The sequence below is a fragment of the Empidonax traillii genome, unplaced genomic scaffold, assembly GCF_003031625.1.
Source record: "Empidonax traillii isolate 1590-97213 ecotype Southwest subspecies unplaced genomic scaffold, ASM303162v1 scaffold423:size1405600, whole genome shotgun sequence".
NCBI classification, from domain to species: Eukaryota; Metazoa; Chordata; class Aves; order Passeriformes; family Tyrannidae; genus Empidonax; species Empidonax traillii.
In genome coordinates this window covers 253,519-265,804 of record NW_020955616.1, presented here as the reverse complement: position 1 = coordinate 265,804, position 12,286 = coordinate 253,519, and the positions used below count along the sequence as shown (strand labels likewise).

The 12,286-nt window shown below is 34.0% G+C and overlaps 1 protein-coding gene across 13 annotated transcripts in view; it reads right to left on the bottom strand.

Moving 5' to 3' along the window:
* The window catches only part of MYCBP2 (MYC binding protein 2, E3 ubiquitin protein ligase), a 177,824-nt gene that overhangs the window by 79,390 nt on the left and 86,148 nt on the right, over positions 1-12,286 (bottom strand). For all 13 annotated transcript variants that reach the window (XM_027894283.1, XM_027894284.1, XM_027894291.1 and 10 more), the window contains 10 exons: positions 11,359-11,551; positions 10,467-10,741; positions 9,291-9,512; positions 7,512-7,703; positions 6,494-6,700; positions 5,615-5,746; positions 4,897-5,075; positions 2,015-2,157; positions 1,161-1,261; positions 33-251 (listed from right to left, as the gene is read on the bottom strand). In XM_027894283.1, the coding sequence (XP_027750084.1) occupies positions 33-251; positions 1,161-1,261; positions 2,015-2,157; positions 4,897-5,075; positions 5,615-5,746; positions 6,494-6,700; positions 7,512-7,703; positions 9,291-9,512; positions 10,467-10,741; positions 11,359-11,551 (1,863 nt within the window). The remainder of the gene's footprint in view (positions 1-32; positions 252-1,160; positions 1,262-2,014; positions 2,158-4,896; positions 5,076-5,614; positions 5,747-6,493; positions 6,701-7,511; positions 7,704-9,290; positions 9,513-10,466; positions 10,742-11,358; positions 11,552-12,286) is intronic.

Sequence of the window (12,286 nt, the reverse complement as noted above, 5' to 3'; positions counted from 1 at the left end):
AAACTACCCATGCATTTAAAAACTGTGCTCACCTTATAGTGTGTAACAGAGGCAGGTTTATAGGGGTGCTCACTTTCTACAACAGCATAGTGATTGGAGGTAGTACAAGCTGAAAGCCCTTGCTCTGGTTGGTTTCCAGTGGTGCTGTCTGTAGACTGATTTGGGTTAAAAGCTGGAGGGGCATATTTCTGATTCAGAACTGCCACGGAAGGAAGTAGCTGTTGTACTAGGCCAAAGACCTCAACAGCAACCTGTAACATAAGACCACGTGCAATAGAGTATTATAACTTGGTGAAAACAATTCCCTCAGACTTCCATTTCTCTACAACAATTGTTCGGATATTCTCAAAATATCACTAACTGCAATTCATTCAGTCATTTTTCAATTCTGCATCTACACAGTCTGAACAGAAGAAACATTGCTACATGACTCTCAAATACTCCTCCCTGGAGAGTACCAAAGCTGACAGAAGAATGTGTATACAGCTGAGGGATATTTTCACTAAAACAGCTTCTACTAAAATACCTGGACAGTAACAACCAGTAAGCATGAGTCGACAGAAAGCAAATACCATACTGAAGTTATAGTTCAGTTATACTTTGTAACGACACAGTTATTTTAACGCATATAACGTTATGCTTTGCATTGTTCCCTGTAATCTTTAAGACATTTTCAAAGGAGTGGAACACTTCTAAAGCAAAACACTTGCCATTGGGAAATAAGGTTCTTTTACTTACTGTTGACATCTTCCCACCTCTAAATTTGATAGAAATAATTTAATGAGGAACTGATTTTGCTCTTTACTATAAAAATAGAATGTATATAACATAAAAGAACATTTTATACTATCTATATTCATGAATGAGTTGTAAATGATATCCTTTTAATGTCTTGTCTTTTATTGCTGGTAAATCCTGTCATATTTCTTTCTGCTTACTCAGGATATTTTTTTCATAATGTTTACAATTCAAGTTAAAAAAAGTCATTACATGTTTTTAAAATTCTTGACTCTTGGAAAACTCATAATGAGTCATGTGGTCAAATATAACCCATTAATTCATAAAATCGTAAGACATCAAGATGTTCAGAATTTCAGAGTAAGCCTTTTCCCAGCATAGCATTCACACATTTCTTCAGCAATTTCTACTGAGGGGCATACCTTGGGAATAGCTGCTGCTACTGGTCCTATGTAGGCTATTATGAGTGGAAGCAGCATCGAAAACAGACTGGAAGAACTGAGCAATTCTGGAATGTCTTCAGCTAAATAAAGATAATTACAACACAGGTATTATGAATAAACGTGTCATTGTTCAAAACACATCTTATTTTTCTGGTTTGCCGCTAGAGTTAAACTTTTATTTTCACTTAAAATTGTTTTCGTTATCTAGGCATTGTCAAAATCTGGTTCTGCCAAGTTCACCCAAGACAAACACGTCATTATATACAGTTCTGTGTTCAAAAGTTTCCTCCTATTAGAGAATTATTTTATTGCATTCTTTGGCATTTTGTGAAGATCTGTTCCTATTTTCTACAGTATAAAAGTTAGCACAACAAAGTCCTCCCAGCACTTCAAATCAATTTTTATAGCATTATGTAATATTCTGGACATTTTTACTACAATGTCTACTGTCTACATTTCTCAAAAACAGATGTTTAAGTGCTTACAAACTCATTACATTCACCTGTCCTGCTAACTACCACCACTGTGCAAAACATGCATAAAATTTGCAACTAACCCATCATGGAAGACCTTTTGGAAACAAAGAATCTTACCAGCTTTAATATAATACTTGCTAAATTGATGAGCAAATTTATATGAGGTATCTGCCTATGATATCTCAAGTGAAACTCAGTGGCATAAAAGTTACACAGTCTGATACCTATAGGAATGAAAGGTTAGAAAAATATTCTTTGGAAACAAAACATCACAACTCTGGTATTCAGAAGTATTCTGCTATTATTAGTTGCTAGGAAATTGTAAAGTTTTGAAAGGTAAATGTTCTCAAGCCTTACCATCTACAGCAAGAGCCCTGTGTAACAAGTCTTTGGCTGCTCGTACAACAGCACTGACGACAGAAAGAGCCCTGCTGCAGTTTTTGTCTTCTTCATTAGCTTTGTTCAACAGCTGTGATTGCAGATCTCCATCATACTCACTCCTAGATGGTGGATTAAGTAAAAAAAAAAAAAAAATAAAAAAAATTACTGACTGATTTTTGGCATAGAATAAGCAAAACAATTTATGATAAAGCATTAAAGGAAACATTATTATTACTATTATGATAAAGTAATCAAAGAAATCATGGAAGATATTTTGGAGGCAATGCCTCAGTGTTAGCCCTTTGGAATAATTTTATTTTTATTTGGCAATAAGTTTTAGAAGTATTTTTCTGGAATGTTTCTTTTGACTAGATGCTTTTTAAACCACAGAAACATAATAATTGCTATGCTCTTCCAAGCCTAACCACCTATCTTGACAGAAACAGAGCAGTGTTAAATGCATCACAGAAAAAAGTAAAACTTTTTTAATAGATATTTCTGCACTAGCATAAAAGGAAAAAAGATTCTCCCTCCCTATTTCAAAGATTAATTTTGAGTTTGAAATACAATTAAAACTGTGTTAAGCAGTTTCAACAAATAGTTTTTCTTATAAATCCACTCTATATAGGCGCTCCTAAACAACATTATGCACAAAATATTTAAATACACATTTAAAAAAAATATATAACAGTTGTGGTTTGATTTACCTTTTCAAAGCAATCAAATGACAATTATAAACTAATTCAAGCCCTCAATATGTCAGCGATTAGGTCTTGACATGGAGAAACAAAATCACTTAGTCAACATGTAAAGCAAAATTTCCTATTGTCTTTTGGATATCTTATGTTTGTCCAGAAAGATCTCATCTTTCAAAACATCACTCCAGAACATGATTAATTCAGAACTCACACCTCCGAATGCTCAAAAATTTTACTCTGAGCAATTCAGTGAATACCAAGGATACCCATCCTTCTCTAAGACTTAAATTATTTGTTATTTTAAAAAAGATGATTTTGTTTTGTCAGTGTGTCCTACAATTTCAATTTTGCTGTCAGCCTCAAGCCTTTTTCATCTAGATTAATGAATGACAAGGGGTGAAGTTCAACTGAACGCTTTTCCAACAAATCCCTCCAAAACTTGTCTGCCCTTACAAGAAGTGTGTTAACACACTTCCTTTAGTATGACCTTTTTTTGCATATGCATAAGTAACAGTTCTATTTTTATTTGAGTATCCTTTAAACAAAACAGTCTGACTCTTACAATCTCTGTTCTATAATAGTTGACTGAACATTTTTTCCTTTCCCGTAGTCAAATTAAATCCTCAAGTCATTATATATCAAACTGTGAATCCTCAAATTAAGTCTATAACTATAGTTGTGAATCAGGTAACACTAAGTTTCTGTTGTCCACACAAACTTCAAAAGACATAGTGATTACAGGCAGCAGCTGTAAATTTTTCCAACATACTTAATTTATTCTGTAACAGTTCTGAGTTGTGCCACTATATTTCAAAAGCTTCTTAGAATTTTATTAGTTGAAACACAAAAACCTGAGACTGTTCTGATCTGAAGACAACACTTTGGTCTGTTTTTTTTCCATATATTATTTTATTATTAAGTTAGAATGCCTTGAAGCTTCCATTACTGAAATTATGTCCTTTGTTTTCCTGAAATCAAAGAAATCGTTATTTATCTTTAATTTCCTCTTTTGCTTGTATAAAAGCAGACAATCTAGGAGTGAAAATAAATGTTTTCCTTGCCTTCTTTCCTCCTTCTTACATAATGATGCTTCCTAATTATGATACTTCCCACTGAATTCCTCTAAATGCTGGAGGAATACCCTAAACACAGATGTCCAAGATTTCAAGAGAACAAATCAATGAAAGTATCATGATATGCACTACTGCAATTCCATTCTTTAATAAGCAATTACTGTTTTTACTGACAAACTGGATCTTTGCGCACCTCCCTTCCCAATATGTTGCACAATTTTAGCACAAAAACACTGGCTGTTGATTATGTTTTGCTTTCTTCATAAATCATAATTTATTTAGAGGGACGTCTGTTGATTCTTGGAGCACAGGCCATCTCATGTTTTGACATAAATTAGAGGTATCCTGTATCTTCAAATATACTGTTACTATAATTTTGTTGCCCACTTTTCTTCATACTTTAGCTTCTTTAAAATTTTTTTTTAAGAACAACATGTTCTTGCTAGTCCAAAATATGTCACTTGTTGTAGCACTACTTATTTTATCCTCTTCATCTTTTATTAGGTAGGTACATCTCACACATAATCAAACATAAAAGTAAATTATTATTCCTGGCATCTTCTATTGATCAGCCTTGTACTGACAGTCTGAAAATTGTGTCTTTATACATATCAGGGCAAGCACCTCAAACACGAAAGCAATGCTTTCTGTAAAAGCATTACCCTAAGTGAACTCCTACTGCCATTCTGAAAGGCTAAAGTAAAGTTTCCCTTCAGGACAGTCAGATGTTTCAGTTCATTTTCTTCAGGCAGCTGCAATTCCTCTTTTTGTACCTTTGAACTCTTAAGTCAGAGAGGAGACAGTTCCCATATAAATAGAGCTTGCTTCACTACATGATACAACTATTTTTGGAAACTGAGGAAATAACTGAAGAAATCACAGAGATAAACATTCCAGTGCATAGGTCAACCACCAAATAATTTGCCAAGTCAAAAAGACCAAGAACCTAAAACAAGGTTGGAAGCAGCACGACAAACACACTCGGATGCATTTATTTCTGTTACTTCTAAAAAAACCGGATGTAGTATACTAGCACTGTGTTGGTTTATTCACTTTCCTTAGAAATGGATCATCACAACACACAAACCTGTAATACAGAATCTGTGGAATTTGTCCTCGTGTCTGGTTAGTGCCATTACTGCTCAGACTGCACGTACTAAATGTAAACGTTACACCATCTGGACACTGAACTGTGGTCATTCCGCCATCTCCATTGGCAGTCCGGCTTCCGTAATTCCTCAAACGAACTGCATATTTCACATTTTCCTTAAAAAGGAGAGTCAAAAATAGTATACAATACAAAAGAAGTATCTATGGCTTCATGGTATTAGGAGATCTACTATTTTACATTGATAGTGGAGAGTCCGAAAAGTTCTTCAAAGTACTCTACAAATGAAATTAACCAAAAAATATCTAGCATATAACAAAAATCAAAGCTGTTCCATGTTCCCAAACTGTGGGCCATAACTTAAATTACTACTAATTACTTTAAGAGTAACCATGTACCCAAGAAAGTCAGTTACCAAGTTGCACAACAAAAAAATGCTGCGTATTCAAAAATATTCTAAAATTATGAAACAACTATGATCTACCTTATGCTATGATAAAAATTGGGATTTAATTTCTTCTGGCTGACAGGATTTGAACTTGTCAGTTACAGGGTGAAACAGACTTTACAAAGCAAACATGTCAAGATCAACATGTGACTGTGTACACAAAACCCCAAACAATTCACATCAATATTCTGATTTTTGTTATCTAAAAAAGTTGTATGAAACCTACAGATGCATGCTTATTTTATTTACCTTCAGTGGCACGACTTTATCAAGTCTGATTTCAGCTATGTCACTAGGAGAATCATCTGTGGTATAAGTTCCTTTAACCAATTCTAAAGACGTCCATCTATGAGAATGAGTTGCATCTCCGGTATGATCACTCTGATGCAAAGAAACAGAGTCATTAATACATTTATAATGTAAATACATGACACACTCAAGTAATTGTGCAAGTTATGTTTTGTTGCATAAATTTTTACACATGGCATTACAAACAAAACAAACAGGTTCTTCAACAACAAAGCCTTTCTCCTGAGGAGGAGAAGTTAATTTCCCATAGTAACTTATGCTTGCCCTTTGGAAGACATTAGAACTATCTGTTAGAGTGAACAAGTGGGTGTAAAAGAACAGAGGATTTTCTTCATTACAACAACTCACAGTACAGATTTGTGCTGCTTGTAAAAGGGTACATCAACAGTACATGAAACATCTGTAGGTACAGCCTGACCATGCCAGTAGGCTATTATCCTTTTTTTCAATTTTTGGTTTTAACTTGGCCTCCTTCGCTTATTTTCATTCACAGTTTTTGCAGAGAGGTAACTGCTACTAATTTATACTTATCTCCAGAAAGGGAAAAGCCAACTTTACTTCAAACATTATTTGTTGTAAGAAGTAATGAAGTAAGAGTTCACAACAATGACCAAGACAAGAACCCTACTAGATACAGTAAGCAGCTTGCGATAAAACAGAAATCTCCACCACAAGCAAACCAAAAAACTGTACTACCAGTTCACCATTTTAGCAGTAGTCTAGATTGTACAAGAAGATTACAGAATTCCACTACAAAACATACTATAAATAACTCTGAGGTTACTTTACTTCAAATATTTTCTCAAATGCAATACTTACATCATCAACTAATACCTCCAACTCATATTCATGAATTCCTCCTCCACCGTAAACAGAAAATCCTACTACAACAATACCAGGTTTGTCAACAGAGAAACATATTGCATCAGGGGATCCATTCCCAGTATTCCAGCTTCTTCCCTGACTTGTTTTAGTGAATCGGTTTGGAGTGGATTTGACAGAATGGAGAGAGTTCAGCCCATCAACCTGAAGAAAGTTAAATACAGGTGTCAGAAAATATTAACTGCTAAACATTAGAAAACTTTAATAAAGCAAAGTTTAAGTGAATTAAATTACCAGATTTTCAACTGGGTAAATTTTAAAAACTCAATTCATGAATTTTAGAATATGCCACTACTGAGCCTTCTAGTCAATACTGACTAAAAAGAAAGTATTTCTGGTAATTAGAAATTAAATAGGAATAATTACGAATCTGATTAATTTTTTAAAAGTATTTAAATATATATCTTATAGGATGAATTAGCAAAAAATATAGATTAACTGTGCTAAAAGAAGAGTTGGGTATTTCTCCTTAGGTGCAGTCAAGAAGAGGACAGATAAAGATAATAACATTATGGTAAAAACATTTTCAGTCAAGATGTTATGGAAAGTTTAGTTCTTTTTCTGACAAAAACCTTTTGATAGTCCAGAGACAGTGACACTCCTTTAAGAAAATCAAATAATTTTCCATCATATAACAAAGCTACAGCCTCATAAAAGGATATTTGATTGGATACATGCACAGATATGCAGGCAAAAAGATAAGCACTCAGAAAAAATTTGCCGTTTTGTAAACAATCTGCAAAATTCTGTATAAATAGTTATTTATCAACAATACTTCCTTAATACAGCGAATACATGCTTTTAATTTATGCAAAATATCCGAGCTACTGAGCACTGAGAATTCCAGCATCTTTGAACTATCTGCACACCTACAAAATACCTGTAACAGCCTGTATCACATTCATAATGTACTTGTCCTGAAAGATTTCTAGCAATGATTTTATAGCAGCTTTACCTCAGATCCTAACGCTGATGCCGTAAGCTCACTCACAATACTAGCAAGCAATCCACAGGTATTGGAAACCAGATGTGAAGAGAAAAGTTCATTTTCTCTTCTTAGGCTGTTCCGCACTGGCAGAACAACAATGACCAACATCTTTTCCAGCACTTCCCGAAAGCTTGTCATCCCTGAAACATTTTCTTCGCTCTGTAGTATGAAAAAAAAAACAATGAAAAATGACATTGTTATTATTAAAAAAAAAAAAAAAGAGACAAAGACTTTCACATATTATAAGCATTAGGTAATTGAAAAATCTGTGACTTCATGAAGATAAGAAATGTCTAAAGGGTGAAAAAAACAAAATTAAAAAGTCTCAAACCTATGATAGTATGTATTCCCTTGTCAAAAGAACTGATATTTTTAATTTCCTGAATGAGGTAGTGACCACTTTGTTTATTGAATTGGAGAGAAATCCTATGTAGGTATTCTTCCCAGGAGAGAGTTTTGCTTTACAGCCTATAAAGCCTAATGGCTTTATAAGCATACATTAGAACACAGTGGATATATAGCTATCTATGGAACTATTCATATAATTTTCTTCTACATTGTCTAAAAAAGAAACTCAAAAGCTTTTGGGTTTTGGTGTTAGCAAAAACAATTTTCTATGCAAGCAGGTTAAGAGAAAACCAGTGGTGGGATGCTTACAAAACCAGTTGTTCTTTACATGTGCATTCTAACTAGCAGTGACATCCACTGTTTCTTGTAACAGTTATCCACACTGAAAATAATTTCTGATGAGGAAAAATAAAATCAGCTCTACTGATGAAAAACTAAGGTCTGTTTTCCTCACCATTTTGTCTCTCAAAACTATGCAAGTAGTGAACATATGGAAGACAATTAGGTGAAGCAAATCTGCACAGACACCTGCACAGAACACTTTCCATCTTTAGCAGTTAAGAGGCAGCTGTATCGAAGACATAAATACTATATTTGCATTTAACAGTATTTGGTGTTTTTATTCTTCATTAATTTATGAAGGTGTTTTCCAAATCCATGGAAGCTTTTAGCATAATAATGGCCTACAGGAGATTTTTATAAAATATGTGGTTAAGCTGGAGAACAGAGCAGCAAACTTCTGAACTTATCTTTGCTAAGGTCTGTGTTTGCTCAAAATTTTGGTATTGGTAGGCTCAACAACTATCATTTATTTACCCTTCCTGCATCATTCATCATTTCATACCATCTTACCCCTTTTGTCTTCTAAAAGGAAATATCATTATTTAGTAATCCCATATAATTGATTTTCATCTTAACCCTTTCCATTTCTGTAAATCAATTCTAGAATAACAGAACTGCAAAAATACAGTATTCAAGAGCCTTGATTAGGAAACTTTGCTAGAACTATATGAGCTGGGCCTCCTTTGTTGACTCCTTTAGAAATTCCAGTTTTGACAAATGATTTTTTATTACCAAAGCTGTGTTAACTCTTCCAAACCTATCAACATGTTCCTCCTTGTGATAATATGAAAAAGTTGAAAAACTGTGGCACAAAACACTATGCAACAGAATATAACTCTAAAATATATTTCTTCCAAATTAATATTCCAAAATAAGAACGGACATTCTCCAAAAAAAAGAACTGGAATATTTCAGATAAAAAGATGAAAATTGGAAAAAAGAAGTTTCTGACATAAGCCTTTTAGAAAGAGAACAGGCAAATTCATCTTCCACTTGTAAAACTGCTTTTTGTTGCAAAGTAGAAGCTGTCATTAAATTTTTAGAATACATCCTGACCTGACTGAGTTTTTCCATGTGCGCAACCAAAAGAGGAAAACGATGGGCCAGAGCAGAGTCATTCTCAGTGCTGACTTGTTTAACCATTGATCGCAGCAACGCCTCTCCGTCATACGCAATGGGAAAGATAGAGGTCAGCTTCACTGAAGTATGGCAGAGAGCAGACATAACTGCAGCAAGAAGTCGACTGCTGGAGGTTTTGAAGTTTGCTTCCTGGATGTCCTAAAAACATAAACAGATAGTAACAGAATGGAATCACTGCACTGCAAGTAAACAAGAGGGAAACTTTTGAAAGGAACTTTCCAGCTTATCGTAATTATAGAAAGAGTTTAGAGAAAGCTTTCCTATGAATTTTACATTACCTTCTCTCATAAGTTTGCATTTAGATTTTTAAAAGTGGAGTAATTAATATTTCTTGGTTGGTGTATTTAAAAAAAAAACAACATTTAATATTACTTTTCAAATTATAGTGTCCTTTGAAGACAAAGCATTTCTTACAATTAACCAAACACTTTAATTAGACTAATACACTAAAGAAAAGAATCTTCCTTGAAATTGTATATGATAAATGAATTTTCATGCAAAGCAGCAAACCGTTTTCATCTCACTGCAAACAATGAAAGCAACTACACCATTAAGATGTGGAATGCTCATTGACATTAAGCAAGATACTTGGAAAGTTGTTATTTACAGAATAATATTGTCAGCTGCTTCTCATGCACATAGCTGGATCAGAGCACTGTTGTAACATTTAATCATGAGGAATTATTCAAGTATTTGTGAAAAAAATACTACACCTATGCTCTTAAGCAACAGGCACTGACAATAAGCACATACAAGGCATGGCCTCAACACTGAAAAAGCAGGTACTGACAGATACCAGCACCAAAAATTTTCTTCATTGTCCCAGAGAGAATCTTAAAGCTAAGGAAGACTAAGTTCCTGGGCTCTTGTTGAACTTGGACACTCAAAAACCACCAAACAACAAAGAAAACTAATACCTGATTACAAAAAAAAAAAAAAAGAACACCAAAAAAACCCCCAAACCAAAGCAGAACTCAAGTTACAAACCAAAATAAAAGAAAAAAAGTAATAAAAGTTTTAATTGCTGCTTAGCTTCAATTTCAGCAAAGGTCAAGCTAAACTGCAATATTTACTTGTGCTATTTTAATGTACCTGGTCCAAACAGTTCAACAAGTCACAAAGACATGCCCACTGGAGAGCTGGTGTTGGATAAAACGAATGAAAGCAAGCTGTGAATGTATTATGGCATTCCTGAAGAACCGCTTCTAAAAGACTGAGTGGCTGACTGAGATATCCTTGTGGATCATTGTCCAACTTCACCATGCAATGATCAACTCCTTCAGATAAAATTTTTCTCAACAGGGTCCTAGTTTTTCCAATGCAATCTGCTAGTTTGCTCGTTTCTTCCACAACTGCCTTAGCTGAAGCTAGAAGGTTACACAAAGAAAAGAATTAAGTTTACAGTAACTGAAACATTTTCATATTAAAATGCACATTTTACATGCAAATAAAACAACTGGAATTTAGCAACACTGATGTATCTACATTCAGAGGAGTTGATTTCAAAAGTGAAACAGTGAAGGTTGTTAAACCATATCAGAAAGCCCTGAAGAGCAGAAACTCCCACTTTTCTGGCCTGTCATTATATATGCTGTGTTTTAATCTGAGTATTATCAAACTAGAGGCATGAAAAACAGATACATCTTTCAAATTTAAATTGTGCTCACCTCCAAAGCAGACACTATGTAAAGACATGAGAAAAAACGGAAGGTACAAGTAGTCCAAAAGAACTCAACTGACAAGTCAAACAAGAAACTGACTTTAAAATACACATCAGTTGTAGTGTAAAAGCGGTATTGGACATTTGGTTATGCAGATAATTGAAGATATCCCATGTCTGACAGCTAGTTTCTTAATTGCTTCAATAAAACCATCTGTATTTCATATTATAGTATATCCTACATTAATACTTAGATCATATTTTAAGTATCCTGTAGAATAATATTTGCTGATAAATATGAATCAAATTAACTAAGAGAAATACCTGATATTGGATATATTTCACAGGTGTAGACCCTCAGCAATCTCAGGCAGCATGTGCCCACAAAACGCAACCTTTCTAAATCCAAAAGAGTAGCAGTGTATTGGAAACCTTTAAGTCCACGAAGTTCCTCAACTCCCAGCACCAGTGTTGTCCAACTCCAGTGAAGAATGCTCAGTAAAGATTCAAAGCACTCCTATTTCAGAGTATGAAGGATACCAAAGACAGATTTTGTGTTAAAAAACAAGAAATGTCCTCTCAGCACCAGTTCCACAAAAAAAGTAAATAGCATCTATACGCACATTCATTATGAAAACATATTTATGTCTATACATATCTATCATGCAACACACAAATCCTATTTTGCTTGAGAATAAAAAAAAGCACTGAGAATGTAGCAGACACTTCACTGTAATACCGTGACAAAAGCTATTTATAACATATGCTATAATATGATGTTATGATGCTCTCACTTATTTAAGAATTAACAACTGCTTGTATTCACCCGCAATAGAGATTTTTCAGTAAATTTTACGTGCTTCATCTGCATAATAGTGCAGTACCTACTTTTGACAAAATACATTCTTGTTATAAAGTGAAGACTTATCAGGGTTGTCCTCACTTTAAACAGTTATGATCTTCAGGATCATGGCAACTACGTAACATTTACAGTACCTGAAAGCTAAACAGAAGTACATGATAGTCCACAAGAAATTGGAGGATTTAAGAAGTTTTGTTTCTACCATTATGTCTGCTCAATAATTTCATGAAGTTGTATCTCAGAAAGCAAAATACAAGTATTTGGTATTGAACATCTTCAAGTTGCAACAATCAAACTGACTGTTCAAAGTCAGATATAAAATGCATAATGCTCCAGAAAGTCAAAACTCTCCTCTGATACTGTTTGTATCTATGGTGAGGGTAACAGCAA